The sequence below is a fragment of the Trichosurus vulpecula genome, chromosome 4, assembly GCF_011100635.1.
Source record: "Trichosurus vulpecula isolate mTriVul1 chromosome 4, mTriVul1.pri, whole genome shotgun sequence".
In the NCBI taxonomy this organism is placed as follows: Eukaryota; Metazoa; Chordata; class Mammalia; order Diprotodontia; family Phalangeridae; genus Trichosurus; species Trichosurus vulpecula.
In genome coordinates, this window is record NC_050576.1 from 432,565,358 (window position 1) to 432,589,974 (window position 24,617).

Here is a 24,617-nt window from a genome sequence, read left to right on the forward strand (position 1 = left end):
GTTCAAGAAAGCCTGAACCTCTGAATCCTGAACTGTGAGAGGTGGAAGAGATCTTGGAAAGAATCTAATCCAACCCCTTCATGTGGCAGGTCAGAAATCCAAAGTCCAGAGAGAAGGAGCAGCTGGAGGTTGCCCAGCACATCAGTGGCAGATCCGGAACAATCAGTCAGCTTTGCCGGCTTCCAGGCTAGAGTTCTTTCCACCACTATGGGTTACTTGTTAGCTGCAGAAAGAACAAAACTAGGTGCCAGGGAAACTGGGTCTGACTTCCACCTCTGCTCTTCACTTGAGGTGGCCAGGTGAAATTTACACCAGCTCTCTGGGCCTCAGGAGAATACTTGTTCTACCCACCTCATGGGGTTGTTGTGGGCAAAGGACCCCGCAGAAGGTGAGCTACAGCCCCTGGAATCATAGGTTGTGGACTACAAGGAGCCTTAGAGGCCATGTAGGTCACCCTATACATTGTACAGATGTGGAGACTGAGGCCCATACAGGGAATGTTACCTGCCCAAAGTCACAGTGGGAATAAGTTGACAAAGACAACATTTGAACCCGGGTTTTCTGATTCCCAATCCATTGCTTGGGAAGGTGTTTACCTGTAGAACAGGAGTTTTGTAATTTACCCCCAAGAGGTCCATGAAGAGATTTCAAGGAGTTCATGAACTTAGGTGTGAATAAATTATTTCTTTTCACTAGCTTCTAATTGAAATCTGACATTTCCTTCAACTATTTAAAAACATTCTGAAAAGGGGTCCATAAGCTTTACCAGACTTCCCAACAGGTCTAAAACACAAAAAGCAACTCAGAACCCTTGCTGTGGAATATAGGTTCCTTAAGATAAAGGACTGTCTCATTTACTCCTTGATTGGGTGCAGATACACCTTCCCTAGGTCCCTGAAATCATACCCTGTGGCCATTCACCTACTCCACCTCCGTGTAAGGCTGGTTCCAAGGAAAGAAGTCAGCTGAGATAGGGTACAAGGGGAGGGAAGGCAAGTAGAAAAAGACTTTTTGAGCTTTGATTTGGTCCCATGGACTATAATACATCCCACCCCTCCTCCCAACAGCATTGAGGACTTCTGGTCTTTCCAGACAGACCTAGGCAAAGAGGGACCCTGACATTCTCACACCTGACCTTAGGAGGTTGGAAGCCTGGAATCTGTAGCAAAAGGCCTCAGACCACTCACTCATTCTATTTGTCTTAGAAACCTGAGCTTCCTCCTTCTAGGCTTGGCTCAGGTGTCCCCTCTCCCACGTACCACAAGCCTTTCCTAACCCTTGTTCTCTATATTCTCCCCTTCCTCAAATTATGTAGCAAGAATGTCTCTCTGCTAGGTCCCTCAAAAAGAAGGCCCAGCCTGCTTCTCATTGTTCATATTTGCATGCCCAGCATGTGCCACTTTACTTCACAGGTAGGAACATAATGAATAAATGTCTGTTGGATTAATAACCTGGCTCAGTCTAATCTCTTCCTCCTTCACTTGTCGGACCCAGCAGAACTCTAGGCCTGGGGTGTTGCCATTCATATCTAAGCCACCTTGCTGCACCAAACACCCCTCCCTCCATCCTCTCCTCATTTCATCCCTTGTGACTTCATCTACACCACCCAGCTCAGGTCCATGTCCTGGTTTAATCCTGAATAAAGAAAAGCCCTGTGGAAAAGTAAATCCAGAAGGACTGGCAGGAGAGAGAGAAAAGAAAATCCTTCTCCTTTTGAATCAGTAGGATTGGGTGTGCCAAGTTGTTCACTTGCTAGGTTTACGTAACTTGGCTAAGACATCAAAACTGTTCCCTGTTAAAGTCTGGGGAGATTTAGCCCTTTACCTTGGTCTCATTAACCCCATGCTTTACCCAGAAGATATGGTGGCCACTTCCCCATACTTTGCCATTAAATGTCAAGGCACTATGATCCACACAATGGAATGGAACCAGAAATGCCACATATAGTCCAGCCCTACCACGAATGAAGAAAGGAACACACTGCCAAACTCACAGGGTTCACGTTTCATCATTTTATTCTTGGTTTTATACAGCTATATTTTACAATGCAGTGATGCGGTTTAGACACAGCCCAACCCTGTCTCCGGAGGACCTATATGATGCAAGCGTGACGCAGCCTGTAATAAGACAAACATTCCCAAAGAGAGCTTAGTGAGTGCCAGCTTCGAGTCCCTGTGTCTGCCTGCGCCTCGAAAAGGAAGGGGGCTCATCTAGTCCATACATTGAAAACTTCCATGGAAAAAAGGCACCGTGAGTACACGTTGTACGGATATATACAAACTCAAAACTAGAACAAAATTACGCATTTTTTTTTCCTTCTGCAGCTTTTTTGTGTTTTGTTTTAATACACACTTTTGTAAATTGTAAACCTTCACTTGCAAAAAAATACAAATACACTGAGGCGTTTTAGACAAAATATCTTCTTACTTACACAGATGCAATACTTAAAATATTTTGTAAGGGCTCTATCTCAATAAAGATTCTCAGATCCGTGTCTGCCCGCAGATACAAAATCGAGCCTTTAATGCAGTTTTATTTTTAATATATCTTTTTTGAGGTTTATATATATTTATTATATATATTTATATATATTTACAACTCTGCCATATATTCCTTCACCTTTGGTTAAAAAAATTAAAGCCCTCTCTTTTATAACATACTGAATTCTCTTCTTTTAAAAGAATGCACATTTACATACAAAAGAAACATCTGTTCCCACAAAACATATACATTCCTCATTTTTCAGAACGAGTCAAGTCAAATTTCAAAGCTTCTGTGCACTCCCCCATGGGGTGATGGGTAAAATGACCTTTCTTTTCATTTTTCACTGATAGAGTTTCCCTAACACATAGGAGATTGAGCTTTTTTTGTTTGTTTTTAAGTTACATCACTGGGTGAGTGGGAGGATTTACATGTTTCTTCCCCCTTTGTCTTTCCCTGTCCCGCCCCCCCCAACTCCAACCCCCTTTATGATCTGCACAAATGGATGAGAAGAGGCACTACATCATGGGATGAACATTTGTAAAGTGTTACAGTATCCTTTGGATAACTTCCAGAGAGGGGGCCCCTTTGCAATGCTTTCAGCAAGCCTTGGGTAGTTCCGGGGGCAGGTCGCCAGCAGAGACGCGGTACTGAACCTTGGTGTTGGTGATGGCACCGTGCTTCTGCCGCAGGTGAAGCCGCAGCTGGCTTTTGTGGCGGAAATGCAGGTTACACTTCTCGCACTGGAGGGAAGAGCAGAAGCAGTGGAGTCACAAAACCTGGCTTAAGTATTTCACCTCTCTGGGTCTTTCTCTGGGAGGAAGCTGTATTGAATGACTTCTAGGGTCCCTGCCAGCTCTAAATCTGTGATCCTTGGAATGCCCACATCAGCCTCTCCAAAGGCCAATTCTTGTGGACACGTTCATTTTCTTTCTTACTCATACCTTGGGAGATGCTTCCCATGGACTTGTCCCTGACAATCCCTTCCAGCAAGTATGAAGAAAGATAGGGCCCTCCTGAAGATGAGCCTGAGTCCGATTTTCCACTAGATTTGACCAGGGAAGAGGCAGCAGACTGGTGCTTCAATTGAGGGTCATTCCCTGAGGGGCTGGTTACCTAACTATTCTGTAACTCCTGGTATCAGTTGAGGGGGGAAGCCTTTCAATGTATTTCTTAAACAAAAAAAAGACAAAGAAGCCCTTTATTCTAAGTCATAACCTGGGTTAAGATGAGGAAGAGGAGCTGTCTGAAGAGATCTGTTTTCTCTTCCTACAAGCCTATCCTCCCACTTGCTCTAAGGTAGGACACAAACTCTCTGGTCTAACTTGCTTGCCTATAATATTTACTCAATTAGTTTGGGATTGGGTCCTTTACAAGGTGGTAATAGTATATTAGCTGTCTGAAGGCAAGGCACAGGGGGATCGGTTAATCAGTCAATCAACAAGCCTTTACTCAGTACCTGCTCTATGCCACACTCCAAGTGGTTTGTCCTTTTCATTTTAAGAACTGAGCCTACGAGTGGTACTGCTGGGTGGGTGGGCTGCTGGTGCTTCCCAACGTGGTGTGGACAGCTTGAATGCTTGATAAACCATGATTCCTTATGGCAAGTCATTATACTAAGCCATGAACAAAATATCCATCTGAGAACCAATGCTTTAGCTCTACACATATGGATGTTTACTAAAGGTTTATCGAACAAATGAATAAATATTTTTTTAAAACTAAGTGCTTTCATCTTGTAGTATCAATATGGGTGCCCACTGACTGGGGGGAGGTGGCTAAAAACTCACAGCCATGGATGTAATGGAATCATATTGTGCCGTAAGAAATGATGAATAGAAAGGACTTAGAGAAACGGGTAACTTGCAAACCCAAATAAGCAGAAACAAAACAATTTCTACAATGACCACAATAATGCAAAGAAAAATGAAAAATTATCATCTATTTTCCCTAACCTTTTGTTTTCTTTGTATTCTAGGTGTTCATTTTCTGCACTTAAAATCATTCTGAGCAGGGCTCCATAGCCATTATCAGTCTGCCCAAAGGGTCTATAAAACAAGAAAGCATGAGGACTCCTATACTAAGTCCTATTCAAGGAGCCAAGGGCATGAGAAGTCAGAAGGCTCTGCCTTTGAGGAGGTTACAGTTCATTGAATGATCTGATTGTCTTATCACAAAGCTGCCTACTTGGGCCTCTCAGATGGGAAAGGCCCATCCACAGAGTCCTACAAGCATCCTTAGAGCTGGACAGGCCCTTAGAGATCACACATCATCGGAGCCCTTCCATCTTACAGACAAGGAACCTGAAACCCATCAAAACAAAACAAAACAAACAAAAGCTCCTTGCCCAAGATCTGCTGCCTCCAAATCCAAGGTTCCTTCCACAGTGTGCTTCAAGATAAGGCAAAACCCCGGGGTCATTTCCCCAACTACCACCACAAACCCCATCCCCAGAAAGGTTGGCCAACAGAATAAACAGGGCTCACGTACATGGTAGGGTTTTTCTCCTGTGTGAATGCGCAAGTGGCTTTTGAGTGTCTGCAGGTGCCGGAAACGGGTGCCACAGATTTCACATGGGTAGGGCTTCTCCCCAGTGTGGATGAGCACGTGAGCACGCAGGTGGGCCACCTGTCAGGGAGGAAGGAAGGATGTCAGCAATGGGCCAACAAAGGTACCCCAAATAGAAACACAGAGGCAGAGACAGATAGACGAAGAGATCCCCAGACACACAGAGTCTTCCATTCACCTGGACGAATCTCGCTCCACAGGTCTCACACTTGTACGGCTTCTCTCCGGAGTGAATGCGAGTGTGGGTCTTTAGGTTGGCCGGCCGGTTGAACTGGGCTCCACAAATGTTGCAGCGATAGGGTTTTTCCCCTGTTGCCAGAAGGAGAGAATAGAGACCACATGGTAAGTGGGCAGTGCTAAGGTCCATCCAAAGTACTGGAAGGCAGACATGACAGTGGACAGAATATTCACTGGAGGTTAGGCTGATGAGGGTGAGATGGGAAAGCCTGGATTTCTGACATCTCAAAGGAAAGTCAGTTAGCCTGAGAAGCCAAGGGTCCTGATTCATAGCCTGCTGCTCTGTGAAGGCTAGCCTCCCCCTTAGTCCCCACAATTCTATCCCTTCCAGAGGTACCATGTCTGCATTACAGATGCACCTATTCGGGTGGGTAACAACCTCTAAACAAGCATCTCCTTTTCTTCCCCCTACCCTCTTCCAGCCAGGAGGCAAACACTTCCATTCGAAGGGTCAGAGGGTCTTAGACCTTGATCTAGAAGAGGCTGCGCAGTCCAAACCCCGCATTTTATAAATGAGGACATCAAAGCCCAGAGAGATCGTAGCAATATAGGAGTATAAACACAAGCTACAAGGGATGTCAGAATCATCCCCTTTCAATGGACAGATAAGCAAACAGGCCCATGCAGAATGAGTCATTTGCCCAAGGTCACCAAGGCAATAAGCTTCAGAGGCAAGATTTGACCCCAGGTATCCTCTGGCTTCCAGGGCAGTAACCTTTAGACTGAACCCATCTGCTTCCTAGGGTTTGGCTTTTGCCTTCGTCAAGATGTCTGTCTTGCAGCAGATAAAGCAAGACAGATTGGGTGGATGGATGGGGAGATGGGGTATCTTTTCTTCCTCTAAGCTGCCTATACCTCAGATCCTTCACCAGTAAGTCTTGGAGATAGAAGGCAATTTCAGGAAGTTTATTGGTTAAGCCCCCTTGGATAGATGTTTGAAGGTGACCCTGAGAGAGAAATCACCAGATTCAGAGTCTAACCCAACAGAGCACAATAGCACTTTGGATCCCTGGGCTCTAACCTTGGCATTGCTTCCAGCTAGCTATGTGACCATAAGATACAGTCTCTCTGTGCTTCAGCTTCCTGTCAAATAAATATCAACCCTACTTCACTGGGTTGTGGTAAGGAGCAACCCTTCCCATTAAAAGAGGGGGTTCTAAATTGAAAAAGGCCACGGAAGGCAGAGCAGTTCCCTTGGGACCCTCCAAGGGCTGCTAGGGTGGGCTTCTCAGGAACATTGGCCATCCCCTCACCCTGGCAAGCTGCCATGGTCATCTGATCGGGTCAGGGCCATACCTGTGTGGACGGTCTTGTGGCTGGCGAGATTGCCCTTGTAGCGAAAGGAGGCCTGGCAGCGGTCACATTTGTAAGGCTTGTCACTGTGCGTCTGCAGGGTATGCCTCTTGAGGGATGCCTCCTCCGAGAAGCGGCAATCACACTCATTACAGAAGAAAGCTCCATTTTCTGTCAAGGGTAGGGAAAGGAGGGACCAGGGTCAGCATGAGGAAGAAGGGCATGGGGGCCCCCAGAGACTCAGCCGGCTCCCCCTTCCCTGGTACTATCCCGAGCTGTGGTCTCCCGCCACCCTCCACCCCACTCCAAGCATTCCTAGAGAATTCAGACTTGAACTGACTTCAGAGGACATGAGAGAATAGATGGGAATGAAAGGAGACAGAAAGAGAGGAGGGAAGTTGTTCCCATCAGGACTTCCCTCAAGAGGAAACTGCCTTCACCAGTGCAGGTCAGCACTTTCTCAGCTAGATATCTGGGACACTGAAATGTTAAGTGACTTGCCCAGGACCACACAGCCAATAAGTATAAGAGAGGAAACATGAACCCAGGTCTTCCCGGCTTCAAGAGCCCCTCCCTAACCACTGTGCCACACAGTCTCTAGGGCCTCTACTGAGGCCAAGGAAGGATGGACTTCTTCCCATAGTACAGAGCAGAAGTAGAGGAAGAAATAGGGGCAAGGGAAGAAGAAGAACCCAGATCATTTAACTCAGGAGTTCACTGCTTCCTCCAAGCCCTACCTGGGATCCGGCGAGGGGACTTGTCCTTTTTAGTTAGAAACGGTGCAAAAGGCATTTTTCTATTACTAAACACAGGTTGCCTTGCTAGAGTGGCCACAGTAGGGTGAATGAGTGGGCTGCTGGAAAACCCTGGACTGTCCTCATGGTCTGGATCAGGCTCAGGGGGTCAGCCCCCAAACATCGCCATATGTCTGCACTGCCTAGAGCAGGTACGAGAACAATGGTCCTGAATGCTGCACGCTGATGCTGTCTTGTGACAGAGAAGGCTTTACATGAAGGCACAGGGTGGGCTACTTGGGGCAGCTAAAATGACCCTCGTGATCTCAGAGACCTGCCCTTGTCTTCAGAAAAGTCAGGGAATTTCACATCAAGCAGCAGTCCCAAGCTGGAAATACAGGACAAATGCCCTTTAGGAGGAAGAGGAGAAGAGGAAGAGGAGAAGGAAGAAGAGGAGGCAAAGAAAGAGGAGGAGGAAAAGGAAGAGGAAGAGGAGGAAGAGGAAGAGGAGAAGGAAGAGGAGGAGGAAGAGGAGGAGGCGAAGGAAGAGGAGGAGGAAAAGGAAGAGGAAGAGGAGGAAGAGGAAGAGGAGAAGGAAGAGGAGGAGGAGAAGGAAGAGGAGGAGGAGAAGGAAGAGGAGGAGGAAAAGGAAGAGGAAGAGGAGGAAGAGGAAAGGAGGAGGAGGAGGAAGAAGGTGGCTTACTGCTGCTGGGGATGGAAGTGGAGGAGAGTGTAGGGGAGGGTGCAGAATCTGGGAACTCACCACAGCTGGAGTCCGAGTACTCAGACTGGGTCTCTCCCATTTCCTCTGGGAAGGTGGTGCCCGTGGCATGAAGGCACATCTCCGAATGCTGTGGGGATTGGGAGCCACAGGAGCGGCATTTGGAAGAGGGCAGATAGAGCGGAGAATGTCCCTCTGTGCTGCTCCGGGGGGAGCCGGCCAGAGACCTGAGAGTGAGAGGGATGGGAGGCTCAATCATGGCACGCTGGGGCTCCTTGGCCCTAGGCCTGAAAGCAGAGAAGCCCTCTGGCCCCCCCGTCTCCTTTTCCTGATGCTGGGGAGAGCAGCTCCTCTTGGCTGGACAGCTCCCACTCCCCTTCCCTTCTTTTCCTTTCTCTTGCCCAGGCCCCTCCCTTCTACACCTGGCCTTTCCTGATGACTCGGTTAGCACCACCCACCCACTGCCTTTACTGGAGACACTTTATATCTATTTGCATTTATGCATCTGGGTATTTGTATTCTCCAGGAGACTGGCAGCTACTTGAGAGCAGATTGCTGTTCACTTTGTCCTTGTCCTTGCCCCCGGTTCCCAGAGCCCAGCCCAGTGCCTGGCACAGAGTAGATGCTTAATAAATACTTGCTACATTTAATCTAATCAGAGGTGGATAGCTCCTTCACTGGTAATGTCCAGTGACTGGTGATGTTTCAGTGGCCCAAGTTCCTTGACCTATAGAAGACCCAGAGCTGCCCAGAGAACTGGTATGGGGACTAAAGTCCTGACCCTCGGTGCCACTGGATGAGCTCAGGGTCCTGAGGCTTGACTCCAACACGGAAGTACCAGTGGTTAAATATTCAAGATGCTGTACCACCAGCCACCACGAGAGCCCACCCTCGCTTCCCAGAGAGCACCCTGTGGGCTCACCTTGTGACGATGTTGTTGAGCCTGCTGGCCTGCGATACGGCAGAGTCCTCCCCGCTCACACCCAGCTTGGTTGGAGATCGGATGTTGAGATTTTCGGGTTCCGAGGGCTGCTGGCAGGTAGATGCTGGGACGTAAGCTCGAGGTGAGAGGCGGCCCAGCTCAGCCTGCTCAGCCCCATCAGGTTTGGTGCTCTGGTTCAGGGAGTTGAGGACGATGAATTTGTACTTCTTCCAGTTACAAGCCTTGGGGTCAGTGGGACTCTTGGCTGGGGGTGAGCCAGCCCCTTGTAAGATGCAGGCACTCTTGCTGCTGCTGGACTCCGTGGGCGAGTTGGGCTGGCAGTCTGACTTCTGGGGACTCTGGGGGCTCACCAGGCCCTTGCGGTTAAGTGGTGCACTGGGGGGCTCGAAGTGCAGGCTGATCTCATCCTCGGAGGAGGTCCTCTCCTCCTCCTTGCCAGGCTTGTCACAGGCAAAGTAGGAATTGTTCCGGGCAGATGGGGCAGCTGGTTTGGGGCCCGCCTCAGTCACATTGTAGTGTACCTCACTCCGCACCTCCTCTGGAGTACCCTCTTTCGGGGAGTAGATACTAGCATGGCACATATTGGCAGAGACCTCCATGATGGCCCGGTTGTAATCTGTGGGGAGGGGCCGGGTGTTATCACAGGAGGCGACCCGCTCTTTGGGGTATGGGTTGGCCCTGGGTAGGTCAGCCATGGGCATCCTGACGTCCCTCAGTTCCTCATCAAAGAAGCTATTCACCGGGAGGTGGCCGTAAACGGGATAGGAAGCTGGTGACGCAGTCAAGCCGTTGTACAGGCCGGGAGCAAAGGTTCGTCCGTCACAGATGGGACCATTGCGCAGGGGGCCGTTGTTATCAGCCACTTCACGGCTCCGATAGGCCATCACTTCTTGGGGCAGCAGCATCCGGCCAGCCAGATACTCATCCCGAGGAGGCTTGACAGCAGACACCATCTCTGCTTCACTGTTTAAGAGAAAGGAAGGGAGACCATCCCATCCCCCAGGAGAAAATGGTCACATGGATTCTTTTCTTCAAAATCACATTTTTATAATTAAATCAAGTAGATTGATTCTTGTCCTGGTGCTTCCACTGTTTATTTAGGCAGGTAATTTAAATATGCTCTATCTGCACAGCTGACCTCTGTGGTCCCTCCTAGCTTGAACCCCCTCCTCCTCTGGCTGGCTGTAGGACTGGCTGTAAGGAGGTAGTAATTGCTGGCACATCTCCTTCTGTGCCAACTAAAGGGTTTCTCAGATACTTGTACATGTGCTAGTCCTGTCTACCCAACCCTATGATATGGTCTGTTACAAGCACATGTAGAAGGAGGTCTAATCCTAGCTCCTTTGGAAGGCTCTCGTCTCTCCCCACGCAGGGTTCAGCACCCCGAGTATGAATGACTGGTCTCTCCAGGGAATGGGGCACTAGCTTCTTCCTCCAACCCAAAGCAGCTGCTTCCACAACAAGTTCTGGAGACTAGACAGGAGGAGCTAACGCTGACCTTGCCCTCTGTCCATCAAGGCCTGGCCTCCACAAACTCCCCAGTGTTCTTCAGAAAGCGCTGAGGCCAAACAGTAAGCCAACAACCAAAGAGGATCCCAAGGGAAGGGGCCCTTCTCTGAAGCGAACTGCACAGTGTTCCAGCCATGGAATAGAGATGGGGGGGAGATTTACCTGGCCTTGATGAACTTTCGGCACGTGTCCACAACGTGCTCCATCTGCAGATACATGGCGGTGGCCATCACGGCCATGATATTCCCCTCACGGAGGTTCAGGCGGGATGTGTACATGAAGTCAAGAAGGATACAGAAGCCCTCGGGGTTGATTTCAGGGTCAAGGTTGATCACGTTCAGGTTGCATTTCAGCTGGTCAGTAAAGATGCTATAGAACAGGCCACTGACAGAACAGAGACAGAAGAATGTGATGCTCTGCACTCTGGGTTGGCAGCAAGGCAGCATCCCGCCATGATACTGCTAGATTATATGCTATGTATTTTGTAACACGGCCCTATGCTGCATGATGTTAAACCACATTCTGTGCAACAGTATACTGTATTATATAAAATATAACCGTCTACCATATTACTATGTTACGGAATATAACAGCATATCATGTTATAGAATACATAATATTTCAGTATAATGTGAGGTCTACATGTACATATTTGGCCAGTCAAGCTACACTCTGTAAGATACACACACACACACACACACACAGAGGATTTGGGGAGAAGGATCCCAAAATATTGGGCAGACACCCATTGTGACATGAACACAAACAACATAGGATTGGATAGACATGAATGGATTGTAATCTGCATGTTTGGATGGAGTACCCACATTAGTGAGATCATAGGTGTGTGTGTGTGTGTGTGTGTGTGTGTGTGTACTCTTTGGAGCTCATCTCCAGCTTCATTCCTATCCTGTGGTGTATGCCTAGAACCACCACCCCCTGCACATCCACAAGGACTGAGACTCCAGGCATCTTCAGGATCCAGACTGCCCACATTCCATTGTTTCTCTTGGTTTCTGATCTCCTCAATCAGAAAGGGCAACAGACTTGTGAATTGAGTCAAATGTAAAAAATAGGTAAGGAGACTGGTTAACTAAACAGATCCCTTTGCCTGGTGCACTAGTCCCTGGCCTTAACATCCTAGGCTTGGATATCTCACCCATCAGATCCCCACCTTCCCAAAGGTCACATGGTACAGGGCAATGAGCACTGGATTCTGGGTCAGAGGCCCTGGATTCAATCCCACCTCTGCCAGACTACCTGTCTGACTGGATCTCAATTTCCTCATCCGAAAATAAGGAGGCCAGACACCAGCGTTTCCTCCACCTCCGGGGCACAAGGATCCAACCTACAGAAGGGCCTCACCAAGCTTAGGCTATCTTGTAGAAAGGTGGTCTGTTGCTGTTGCCTTGTGAGCCCCTAGGACCCCGAAGAGCATGGGTCTGGCTCTGCTATGCCCTGGCGCAGTACTGGGGACTTTACTGGGGGGGTAATTGGTTCACTCAAAGGTTTATGCCAGCCCCGGACACGCTCCTCTGGCTTGCAGCCCCCTATGAGAGGGCTCCATCAGCTCCTCCAAGGCCAGCCTGATCAAGCCCCACTGCCCTGGCTCCATCTCACCTGCAGGCCATGAGAACAGTCTTGTGGGCCCGGAACTGTTCCCGGTTCACCACGATGACAACATCCGTCAGGATATCTCGGCTCCGCAGGCGATTCAGGTTGAGGAGGACATCACTGGCATGGCGGGTGAACTGGATACAGCTGTCTGCTGGCGAGGCCATCTTGTCTCCACCTGAAAAAGGGGACAGTTGATGAGGACTGGTTCCCAGAAGCGTTCAGATGTCACTACCACAGCTGCCACAAGGGGGCACAGTTCACTAAAGAAAGGGTCTGCATTCTGCAGTGTTTGGAGTTGGGACACAGGGTCATTCCGTCCCTCCCTCAGGCCTGATGTTTCTCTCTCACTTTTTTTCAGTCACTTTTTCTGAAGTGTCCCTGAGTTGGGTTTAGTTATACCGGAACTCTTAGGTGGAGCTGTGATTTCATAAATGTGGACACTGCCTCCAGTAATGCAGATCGCTATCCATCCAGGCCTGTGTGTCCCATGGGATTCTTGTCCATATCTTCCCAGAAATCCTCCACAATCTACCCAACATGCCTTGGTCCTTCCTCTATGCCTCTTGCACTTATGTGGACTAACTAAACTAATGCCCAGATATCCTGAGAGCTATTTGTTAAGACATGACTGTCCCAGACGTGTAGCCTCTAACTGGTGGGATAACCCAAATCCAGAAAGAAGAGGATAGAGAAGGCTTCTTCTCCTCACTTCATGAAGACTAATTTACTCATCAGTACAACAAATATTTAACCAAAATCCCACTAGCCCACAGTAGGCTGATGTGAATCCACCTGTTGACCAAAGCTAAAGGAAACCTTTTGTTCATAAAGTATTAACAGACAGAAATTCAATTTACGTACCCAAAGCCCCAGTTCACAGTTCAAGACTTCTTTTAAAACCTATTGGGAAAGAGAAAAGAGAAAAGGAAAATTGATTCAAGCCTGCTAATGATGCAGTAGAGTCTTATGGAAGAGCTTCCGTTTTTGTCCTTCCGCTTAGCTGGACAAGCAGATCCTGGCTAGCTTTCCACACCAAGCCAGGCACGTTCTCCAGCTATCTACTTTCCAAAGCAGTATCAATAGGCACGCCACGGTTCTTCCTTACCCCCTCTCAAGCTGAGGACTGGGCAGCATCCGGCAGTGACTTACAAACGGGGACCAGAAAGTCCAGCTTGAAAGAGCAATCACGATGCTGATACCACCCAGTCCTTAGGACAACCAAGCGAGGTAAAGCGGAGCAAGCATGAGTACGTCCATTTTGCAGAGGAGGCAACAGAGGTGTGGTCAGAGAGCTAGATGTGGCTGGCACCAAGATCTCAATGCCTAGACTCATTCTCCAGCATTCTCTTTTTATCATGTGGACACCGATAGGAACCAAGGCATTAAAGGCTTTAAAAAAAGAAAAAGACTCCCCCATCCTCTCAAGTTTCCAGGACAGGCAGAGTCTCTCCAGGCCCGTGATAGATAGAAACTCCTTTTCTTTCCTTCCCTTCCCACCCTGGCCTAACAGTTGCATACAAAGCATTAGGTCCTGGTCCTGTAAATTGCTGCCACCTACTGGTTCAGCTCTGGATTAGACGGGGGAGAAAAGCGACCCCCTCCTGTTTAGAGAGGCTTTTTCCTTTGCCTGCTAGGAAAATAATCAGTCCTTTTCAAAGGGTGGCTTAAAAATCAAAGAGATAGCAGGAGACTGAAGGAAAGAAAGGAGTCACTAGTGAATGTATTCTTACTGCACCTCAGCTGAGCACTAGAACCTTCTAGCTTAATAAAGTCGGCTTATGGGTTATAGTCAACATGCCAATTTAATTAAATTCCTCTTGGAAATGTCACAGATCATTAGAACTGGAAGGGCTCATGGACACATAGAGTCAGTACTAGAAGGGACTTCGGAGAAAACTGAGCCCTAACGAAGCTGAATGACTTGCCCAAGGTCACACACACCCTCATGTTGTAGATAAAGATGCTCACATCCAAATATCTTTCCCTTTTTGCCTAAAGGAAGTTGGTGAATGGAAGAATTAGGATTAGAAGGCTTTTTAAATCGGTGATAGAAAACCCAAATGACATGGCATCTTCCCCAGTGACCTGACTACCAAGGGAAAAGTGGAGAATAAGCTGTTTCCCTTGAGCCTTCAAACCCTGGTCCTTCTCTCTGTATCCCCCCAAAGAAAGCTCTGTACTCTCTCCCAGTTTCAAAGGGTGGGTGAAGGGGGCCGAGGCCAGAGAAAGGGAGGCCAAAGAGGCACTAAAAAATTAACATTTAGCTGTCTACCCAGCACTATATGTCCTCTGCCCACCCTCACCATCTCCTCCCAGGGTGGCAACAGCCAGGTCTGGACTGAAGTATAGCAATTTCCAAAAGAAATACACACATCAAGCAAGCACTAAATTCAGGGCTCTGCTCACTCATTGAATCTATTTATACGATTTCTGTCCCAACTGTAGGAGATCCCACAGCAGCAGGTTAGGCTCTGTTTATATGAAATGGCAAAGCCCGCTTTCCCTGGGTGAGGTCTCTATATTTTTTGTCCTTCTCTCCCCTCTCCCTAAGAAGCAACACATCATAGGGGGATTTTCCAGACTGGAAAACATTCCCAAACCAAGGTTCTGCAATGACCACACACATAATTGTTAGGGGTTGTCAGTCTTTAGAGGTCCAGGCAGTTCAGGAATTGGTGGGCTTCCCTTAGCCGCTGCCCACGACTCAGCTTTCCTGCGTCAGAGCTTCCAAAGCAGGTTCAGCCAGAGGGGTTGCCTGACGGAAAGGACTTCCCCAACGATACGGCAAAGAGGGAGAAGGCCATAGACAGAGTCAAACTCGTCCCTTCCATCCTCTCCCGTTCCCACACCCCACCCTCCCACGATCACCTCCTTCTTCCTCTCCAGCTTTTCCAGGTCATCAGATAGGGATTTTAGAGATTTTTTCTTCAATTCCCTTTGGTACCCAAAGCCCCTCCCTGAATTTCAGCCCCGCAGGGCATCTCCATCTCCCGCCCCCTTCTTTTTCGGTAGGGTAAACTGCGCCCTGCAGCAGGAGACCAACGTCCAAGTCCCAGAGCTCTGGACCTCCGAATTCCACGCACAACCCCCTCCTTTAGGCAAATGGAGGATGCCAATACTTCCCTAGCTCTCCCCTCCGTAGTCTCCCCACGCCACAGTACCTGGCTGCCAGTCACCTCCCACCCCCGGGGCTCTGCCGGCTGGGTCCCGCAGCCGCTGGCTTGGCAGCGGTGGCAGATCCGCGGAAGGAGCTGGGCTAGTGTGACATAATTCGCTCAGCCTCAAATCAAACTTTTCGTGCATTTTTTTTCCTCCCTATTTTACCGCGTCAAGCCGGGGAGTGGTGGGGGGCAGCGAGGGGAATGTCACAGCCGTCCCATTCCCGGAATGGAGTTGATTGAAACTAGGCGGATTTCAGGGAACCCTCCCCGCCTATCTCTAGCTCCAACCAGAAGTAACTTTCCAGGAAGTGGCCGAGGTTAAGTCGTTAAGCAGGCTAAGCCGGCGGGCAGCGGGCAGCGGGAGCCCGGCAGCAGCGCGCCGTAGCTGCTGCCCCCATCCCTCGTCTCTCTGTCTGTCTCTCTGTTCGTCCCTGTCTCTCTGTCTGTCTGTCTCCGTCTCTTTCTGTCTTTCTGTGTCTCTGTCTCTGTCTCTCTCTGTGTCTGTCTGTCTGTCTGTCTCTCTCTCTCTCTCTCTCTCTCTCTGTCTCTCTCTCTCTCTCTCTCTCTCTCTCTCTCTCTCTGTCTCTCTCTCTCTCTCTCTCTCTCTCTTTCTCGCCGCCCAGACTAGCCCCCAGGGAGGACCAGGCGGGCCCCGCCGCCAGCGGATGCACGCTCCTTCCCAAAGGAAATGCAAGAGCTTCCTAACGGTTTTCTCCTAGTCTGAGCTGCGATCAGACCTAAGGCTTCCCCGTATTCTGTCTGGGAGTGTGTGGGGGTGGGGGTGAGGGGGATGAGGGGAGGAGAATGAACTGGGAGCGAGTTGGGAGCAGGGACGGAGCCGGCGGCCCCAGAGCCCCCTGTGATTCCGGTTCTAAGCAGCGCTGCAAGGCGCAACGCAAACTACGGCCGGCGAGACCCGCAACTGGCGGCCCTGGAGGGAACCTGCGCCAAAGTCCGCTCCCGCCTCCTTTTGCAAGAGGGCTGGCGATCGCCTAAACTAAGAATTAGCATGGCCCACCCCGGAGGGACTTCGGGCTCTCCGAGGCTGACTTCCCCGAAATCCCGGCCCTCCCCCTCAGTCTACAGCGGGCCAGCAGAGGGGCTGGCGTCCGGCCAGTCTTGGTGCCAGAGGCATTCGCGTTGTCATAGCTTTCAGGGTTACAGAGTGTGGAGCAAGTGGTATCATCACCCCCATTTCACAGACAGGCAACTGAGGCCCAGAAAGGCTTCCTGGATGGGCTGGCCCGTTCGGCGCTGTGAGAAAACCGCAGGCCCCAGATTAGAAGTCGCTAAACCCAAGGCTCTTTCCAGCGCCGCCTTCCGGCGTCCAACTACCTCGGATCCTTCCTCTCTCCTCTTGCGCTGACCTTTCACCTTCCATCTACACCCTCTCCGCCGCTCCCGCCCCCGCCCCCGCCCCCAGCCTTGCACCAACACGCAACAGCCCGCGGTCTGTCCACTGCAAGCCTTGCAAAGCCATGGCCAACCAGCCTTCCAGGTATTTTCTGGACTGAGCCAGGACTTCGAGGTGGGGGACGCAGCGACAACGCCTTATCCGATTGCCCCAAAGTCCCCACCTGGGACCCGGAGTCCGCACGCCGAGCCCTTTAGCTGTCAAGGCCAGTCGGGGAAGAGGGTCGGCGCGGGGCTTTCCCTTCATGGAATCCCTTCCGCCCCAGGTCAAGCGTGAGAGCTAGAAATGTGGAGGGCGTGAGGATGGAGTAGGAGCGAGGAAGCTTGAAAAATCCTAAGATCAAACCATGGTAGGCAAAGAGAAGCCGAGGGGTTCAAAGGCTGGTGGGAGCGGGGGGGAGGGGCAAGGTGGGGGGGGGGGTTGGTGGTGGAGGGAGTTTAAGGGTAGCTTCCCTTGCTGTCCACAAGGGGCCGCTCTTCACCAGGCATTGACCTCATTCCACAGCCCCCTCACTCTTTCCGCTTCGCTTTTCTTATCACCCTAGTTTGGAGCGGGGACTAGCACAGCCAATCTCAGATCTGGCATCTTCTGGCCCGAAATGGTTTGGGCATTTTGAGGAAAAAAATCCCGCATTGGCCGAACCAGGCTGGAGTTAATACAAGGTGGAGATGGGGGCCGGGGATGGCCTGCGGAAAGTAAAGCCCTGTTTAGAACGGGGCTTAATCCACGTGGGCTGGAACTGGCGAGCTTCAAGATCCGTTCCATCAGGCTCCAAGGTGCTACCTGGAGGAGCGGAGATTCCCCAGTCCCTGACCCGACCCCAGGGCAGCCGCTCGCTTTTCTAGAAGGCTTCTGACTTAAATCGCGGTCTTGCTTTGCTTGAGGAAAAGGAGGTGACGGGAGCTCTCGGTGCCATCGGGAGCCTGGAGTCCCAAGAGCTGGGGAGAAAGCTGAGGAATGCCAGCCACTCTGAAAGGCTACTCGCACCCACAGCCACCCAGTCCTGTCTCTCCGGTTTGAACTCACGTTCCTTGCCGTCAGTGGGGCTCTGAGCACTTACTACGAGCTTCTAGGAAATGTCATAAAAGAGAGAGATGGGCTTCAGCCGCAGCCCCTGGAACTTAGTGAGTGGAGGAGCCGCAATCCCACTCTCAGGCACCTGAAGGAGGCACCACCTTTTAGGCAGCACGGCCTAGGCAGGCTCGGACTTGGCCGGCGCCGGCGGGGCAAGTTTCCCCGCAGTCGTTCTGCCTACTGTATAAAAAGGTGAGGCGCACGAATTGTAACCCCCGCCCCATTAAAGTGCCTTTTAAATTCTGTTTGAACAGAAGCTTGCCAACGTTTTTTATTATTCATATGAATGAAGATGGAAATCAGTAACTGTACTAGGAAAGTGATGAGTCGACCTTGCCAGGGTTTCAAAAGCGTCCATGGATTAATTTCCAAATAGAATACAAGGGCATTTCTCATCCAACAAAAAGCCTCCCATAGCTGCTCACTGGGCTAACCTGCGACTCTGATCAGGTGCTCTTGGAGCTGAGTGTCCTTGGAGATGGACTGGAGTACCAGCTGTCTGGGGGCTGGGGCCAGGCCAGGTAGTCAGGCTGAAGGGACTGGTCTCTAACTCCTGGGATGAGACACTCCCCATCTAGACATAGCTGATAGCTAGCATACAACCTCTAAAATAGTCAACGTTAGAAAGACTCCTAAGAGTCGTTTATATAAACCTAGAAACAGCTTTCATAAAGACACATAAACCTTTCCCCCTTAACAGCCCATAAACACATGCTCTCCATCAAAGTACAATGTATGTGTGTTGGTTCAGCACCCAGGTTGTGGACCAGTTGCCCCATTCCACCTTCTCTTTCTGCAGAGTGTCCAGAACAGATAATTGCGAGTAAACAAAACAAGAGATGATCAGACTCCTTAGAGAAGTGATCTTTCTTTCCCCCAAAATTAAAAGGAGAAATATTCCACATTCTTCCCTTAGATGAAAGGCAGGGTTTTGGTCAAAGGCAAGCATCAAATGAGACAATACTGCTAAAGCTAAGCTCTGTCCAGCACACAGCAGGTGCTGTGTAAATGTTATTCCTGTCCCCTCCCCTCCCGTAGAAGTGGAGGGGTTGGGCAAGTCCCCAAGGCTTCACTTATTTCATTGCTGCCACCTCCCTGACACAGTTTCCCCAAGTTAACAATCTCATTTTTAAAAGAGTACTCAAACCCTTACAAACCCCCATCCTCTGCTGCCCCTTTTAGGGGTAATGGAGAGCTTCAACAGTAACAAAGGGCTCTACATTTGAGTCTGAGGACTGACGTCCAAACACTTACTATTTGTGTGACCTTGGACAAGACAATTTCCTCTCTGAGCCTGTTTCTTCTCCTGCAAAACAGAGAGGAACTGGACTAGGCCCCTTCCAACCCTTTTTGTATATAATGCAACTGGCAATAAAACTATGACCATCCCATCTTTCGGCAGTTTGAAGGAGTTGAGGAAGGAGGGAGCCCATGTGTCTCATGGGGCACTGAGTGTATGACTATTTTATTCATTCTCATATCACTTTTTCTGGTATAGGGGGGCTACGCCTCTACTTTCGATCCTCTAATGGAAGTGCAAGATTTTATTAATTAGGATCCCCCAATTCTCAAGACTCTGTTTTTCTCCCTGCAGACCACTCTCTTGATGAATCCGACTCCCTGAGTTCTGAGAGATGAGTTAGTAGAACATCAACTCTCAATACCCACTAGATGGCAGACAAAGACAAATCTAAAATATCTCGATGGGGGTGGGGTGGGAAAGGGGAAGAGGTGGGGGGAAATCAAGGCCCAGATACTATACAGATTCTTGTCCTTTAAAGAACTAGAACCATGTTGAGGTTAAGAGACTGGAGGGGAGGTGGGCTGTCTATATAACATTTCTGCATAGTTAGTTGGGTGTATTTGGAAGGGGGCATGGAGAGGGTGTTTTGTTTTTAAAAGCAGCTATGGATCACCGTTAGAGGTCATTCAGTGGTGCCAACAATTCAACAGCTTGTACCCTGGGTCAAACAGAGAATCCAAACAGACAATGGAAGGCCAATTCCAAAACACAGCACCTACACCTCCACCATCTTCACATTCAGTCCTAACCACTAGGAAGGGAAGGGCAGGTTGTCCACCAGAAGGGGGCAGCTCATTGGTAAGGAGTTGGGTAGGGAATGTGATAGTCCCCAGACTCTAGGAGGAAGGTGTTCAGGGCGTGGGCAGTTTCATCAAGCAGGACCTTCCTTTTTACAAGATCTCCAAGGCAAAACCCTCCAGGCTTCCTGTACCTTCATTCCCACCTGTTACTCAAAACCAGGAAACAGACACACCAACAACAACTTTGGCCCCCGGGACCTTTCACAAGCAAAACCATGGCCCAAAAGAGAAACCAACCACTCTACCTGTCTGGTCCTGCCAGCTATTTAAGAGGGGAAAAAAGGTAGGGATGTGTGTGTGTGTGTGTGTGTGTGTGTGTGTGTGTGTGTGTGTGTGAAACCACTCCTTTTCCCACCAAACGTAATTACAGTTCAATCACCAAACCGACATCAGCATCTTGGTCCAAGAGAAAGACTACAAATGAGGTCCATTGGGGGAGGGGGAAAGGTGAACACTGCCAAGCTCACACACTTCCACCAAGAGCGTTCCTACCATCTCTCCCTCTCCTGCTAGAGCCTTTTGTTTCCATCTTGGAAGATCCATGGCAGGAATATTTTTAAAAATCAGTTTCACTCCTTATTCCCCTTTAGAAAGAACTCACAAGGCTTATTTATTTCACAACTGCTCAAAAAAAAAAAAAAAAACCCTACTTTCTTCTCTCGAGTTCCCAGGACTGAGGGCAAGGCTGCATAAAGCAACCAGAGGAGGGCGTTGCTAGCCCAGCTACTGGGACCCAAACCGCTAAGTTTTCACAACAAAGTTTGTGTGTGTGTGTGTGTGTGTGTGTGTGTGTGTGTGTGTGTGTGTGTGTGTGTGATGAGGTGGAAAACGAGAGAAGGAAGGAAGATTTTGACATCGAGTCTCGGCAATCACTTGCTCAACTATTTAACTGGAACTCTCCAATGGGGAATCAGCCTGGGGGGTCCCAACCTTGACCTGGCCTTGGCCCCTTTGCTTTCTCTATTAGTGACCTACGGGCTTTTCAGAACCCTCTCTTGGGGCACTCTCTCGTCTGCTTTGGGAAAATGGGGTGACATGCACGTGGGGGGGGGAGTGGTTGCTAAAGGCGAATGAGAGACACTGTCTGCCCCTCGGTGGCCCAGTTCCCATGCTTGGGCATATTTTTATGCACTCCGACCTCACATTCCTGCCACCACTCGAGGCGGCTCGGGTGTGAGCCGAGGCAGACCAGCCAGCCTCGGTTTGCAATTGCTAAAGTCTTCCAAATGGGATGTCGGAAACTTCTATTTATAATTGGCTTGGGGGAGGGGACGGGAGCGGAGGGGAACAAACCTTTCACGTCGGCACAGGGCCGCTGGCTATTTTGGCCCGAGGCCTCAGTGGCAGGGGCCTTTTGCAAGGGGGTCGATCCCTAGCATTTCTCCGCCCCTCTCCCCTTCCTCCTCCTCCTCCGATCCCTTCGGGGTGCTGGCAGGCTGGGGTCTCCCCTCCCCAAAGCCCGGGGCCGCCGCCAGCAGCACCGCAAGTGCGGCTGCGGATCCTCGAGCCTGGCTCTCGATGCCAAGGGCCCTGCTCGGAAACCCGTAGTAACACCAGAAAGGCGGCCCAGCTGGTGCAGGCCAGGCCGGGACGACGGGCCCGTCCTATGCTCAGCCTCTCTCTGCACATCTGGGAGAAGCACGCTCGGTGATGAGCAGTTAGGGGGAGCCGGGGGTGCCTCTCCTTCGGGGCTCTGAAGCCTAGGTCTAAACTGGCCTTTTCCTCCTTCTCTCTCTGCTTCTCGCTGGCCTGCCCGCCCCACTTCTCAGGCGGCGTAAGAGAGCTTGTTTACATTAACCAAAAAAAAAAATGGCAAAACGTTTTTTTTTTTTTCCTCGTTACTAGGGATCCGCAGCGAGCTTCCCGGCCCGGGACCATAAACTAATTGAAAAATCCATAAAAGATTAAATCTGCTTCCTCGGGATGGGGGGGGGGGCGGGGAGTGGAGAAGGAGGAGGAGGAGGGTGTGCGAAACTGACGGGAGAAGGCTGGGAGCTGCTCCCTCTCACACGCGCCGCCGCCGCCGCCGCCGCCGCCGCCCAAACACACAGACAGCCAGCGCCACAGGCTTGTGGGGAGGAGGGGTCGGCCCCCCGTGCCCCCTCCCTTCTTTTCCATACGAGGGCAAGAGCCCCGAAATTTTCTCGAGCGGCTAAGAGAGTACAGCGGCACTACCTACAATGCACTTTTCGAAATCAGTTCCATTTTCCAGCAGCTGCTTGGACTACGACGCGTGAAGCCTGCACACCACAAGCCAGGTCTCCCCACATTTCCCAGACTAGACACTGGGAGAGTTTGCCTCGTTCAGATCCAGAAAGACCGACAGGCCCACACAGAGGAGAGAGAGGGAGAAAGAGAGATAAACAGAGAAAAACAGGCAGCTGAGACAGGGACAGAGGACGAGACAACAGAGACAGACACATTTAAAAAAAAGAGAGGTGAAGGCAGAGAGACCATAGAGAAAGCGGGGGGGGCGGGGGTAGGCGTCCAAGAAAAAGAGACCAAACGCGGCGAGAGAAGACACCTCAATTTCTTCACTGTTTTGTCTCTTGCAAATCCCTCCCCGCCGCTGCCTCTCCGCACGTTTGGTACCCCGGGGTATCTGAATGTCTATCCACAGGTTGCAACTATCAGCAGCCTCGTCGCTAGTTTTAACAAAATCTCTCGCATTGTCAGACACCAATAGCTCGGGTCCCCCAAAGAGACCTCCGAGAAGATTTGCCCTCCCTCTGTCCCGGGGTGTCATACAGAAGAAACACAGTTTCCCCTCCCTCCCCCTACAGCCCAGAACTGTTGGTCTGGACATTCTGAGGCTGGGGTCGGCTGCGCTCAAGGTAGTGGTTTTTCCGGTGGGAGTTTGTATCGTACAAAAAAAAAAAAAAGAGTGCGATGGCCCCCCCCCCCCAAAAAAAACAGCTATAGGGGGAGCCAAGCTCTAGTCACGCAGAACCCCAGACCCCGCACCACCGGCTGCGGGAAGGATAAGTCCTCTCTGGCGCCCCAACACCCGCAGAGGTGTTTCCAAGGCCCCAAGACCTTCTCCCACTCCCATCAATTCCTCCGCAGGTGCAAAAGCTCACCCCACTTTCTTCTCTTCCCCCCCAAACCCCAGCCCCTCATCCAGCCCTCTCCTGAGGGTTAGAGTACGGGGAACAGGAGCTGGGGGGGAGAGGTCGTCGGGTCCCTTTGAATGCAGCCGAACAAAAACTTTTAAAATGTCTAGAATATTTTTTTTATGCAAGAAAAGCCCCAGTAGAAATGGGGAAAACATCCAAGTTAAAAAAACAAAAACAAACATACACACATACAAAAAAAAAAACATTCGTTTCTCTTTAAAAAGAACCCGGCCATGAAAGGAAATCGACACGACACTTCATCTGGGTGCATGACAAAACCAAAGGAGTTTGCTTGCACATATTTTCCCCAAAATCTCTGCTCTGCCCGGTGTCACTTAATCTAATCTCCACGGCTGAGGCTGGTGGAAGAGAGCCAGGCAGCCTGGGCAGGCAGCGAGGGAGGAGGGCGCAGGCAGACCTAGCCAGCAGCTCTCCTTCCTGAGTTACGGAGGAGAAGAGAGAGAAGGCAGGAAGAGGAGAAAGAGAGAGGAAGAGGAGAAAGAGAGAGAAAGAAAGAGAGAAAGAGAGAGAGAGAGAGAGAGAGAGAGAGAGAGAGAGAGAGCGAGAGAGAGAGAGAGAGCGAGAGAGAGAGAGAGAAGGAGGGACCAGGAAAGGGGGCAGGGAGCCGCGCGGGCCAGGGAGGGGAGGAAGGCGGCCCGGGAGCCTGCGGAAGGGAGAGGGAGCCAGGGAGAAAGAGGGCAGTTTGCTGCAGACCAAAATCAAAGGAGGAAGGGGAGGAATGGAGAGGGGATTACAGCCCCGTGCAAAAAGCCACACAAATCCAGGAACACCACAAGCCCCAAAGAAACAAGCAGCAGCAGCGGCGACGGCAAGCAGCAGCAGCGGCAGCCCAGCGTGTACTATGTGCCCGGCTCGTGGCAGACACCCTACAGACAGACATTCACAAATCACCCCCAAAACAACACCTCGTCCTCTCTCCTCTCACCTCCCCGCCGGCCCCCCTCCCCTCCCGCCTCTCCTAGCCTATCCCCCACCGCTTCTGCGAAGACCAAAACAACCGGGGGAGGGGGGAGAGAGGAAAAACCACCCGATCCGCTCCAAGAGCAATAGAAAACAGAAATAAATAAATAGATAAAGATAGATAAACAGATAAATCTACATCCTAGCGCGGGAGAGAAATGGGACTAATCGTCTGCATTTATTTTAACACCTGACAAAGAAAAATAAATAAATATATATTTATATATCAATAAATATACATCGGAAACTTGGAGCCAAAGCATTTGGCAAAAGCAAAAAACAACGAAAAAACAAAACAAAACAAAAAACAAAAGGCATTAATTAGAGGGTAAAATCATAATGATCATGAGCGGCAGCGGCGGCGGCGGCGGCGGCGGCACCGGCGGCACCGGCAGCAGCAGCGGCAGCAGCGGCGGCGGCGGCGGCGGCAGCAGCAGGAGTAGCAGCGGCAGAGGCAGCAATAATCACCTGGTCTCCGGGCTTTCCTAGAAACTCCTTGCATCACCACTTCTAAGAACCCCAGTTCTAAGAATCAACAGAGCTCAATTCTCGGAATTTGAGCTGCCGACTCTACCACTGCCGCGCGGCAGGGGAGGACCCCTTGTCGGCTCCGCAGGTCTGGGGCCCCGTCTCCCAACCGCAGGCCCCCCGGACCCCCGGATCCT

General features: G+C 50.5%; 1 protein-coding gene across 2 annotated transcripts; it reads right to left on the bottom strand.

Annotated features, from left to right (window-relative positions):
* Positions 1 to 1,997: 1,997 nt before the first annotated feature.
* On the bottom strand, positions 1,998 to 24,464 carry BCL6 (BCL6 transcription repressor). Of its 2 annotated transcripts, none has more exons than XM_036755367.1 (10): positions 24,421 to 24,464; positions 12,965 to 13,003; positions 12,107 to 12,278; positions 10,649 to 10,870; positions 8,957 to 9,940; positions 8,077 to 8,261; positions 6,583 to 6,750; positions 5,228 to 5,358; positions 4,972 to 5,109; positions 1,998 to 3,224 (listed from the first exon to the last, which is right to left on the bottom strand). In XM_036755367.1, the coding sequence occupies exons 3-10, from the start codon at positions 12,265 to 12,267 to the stop codon at positions 3,081 to 3,083; spliced, it is 2,133 nt and encodes a 710-aa protein (XP_036611262.1). In that variant the 5' UTR covers positions 12,268 to 12,278; positions 12,965 to 13,003; positions 24,421 to 24,464; the 3' UTR covers positions 1,998 to 3,080. The 2 variants fall into 2 exon arrangements, with proteins under 2 accessions (XP_036611262.1, XP_036611261.1); XM_036755366.1 differs by lacking the exon at positions 24,421 to 24,464 and adding an exon at positions 13,209 to 14,925 and having other exon boundaries at positions 3,081 to 3,224.
* Between the last annotated feature and the right edge of the window lie 153 nt (positions 24,465 to 24,617).

Bases quoted from the DNA above. Each gene is read 5' to 3' on its own strand.
- BCL6 (XM_036755367.1), bottom strand. From the start codon at position 12,267: ATGGCCTCGCCAGCAGACAGCTGTATCCAGTTCACCCGCCATGCCAGT. The intron at 5,359-6,582 runs GTATGGCCCTGA...TTCTGGCAACAG, and splicing joins CCACAAGACCGTCCACACAG to GGGAAAAACCCTATCGCTGC. The intron at 3,225-4,971 runs GTACGTGAGCCC...TCTTCCCTCCAG, and splicing joins CAGGAGAAAAACCCTACCAT to TGCGAGAAGTGTAACCTGCA.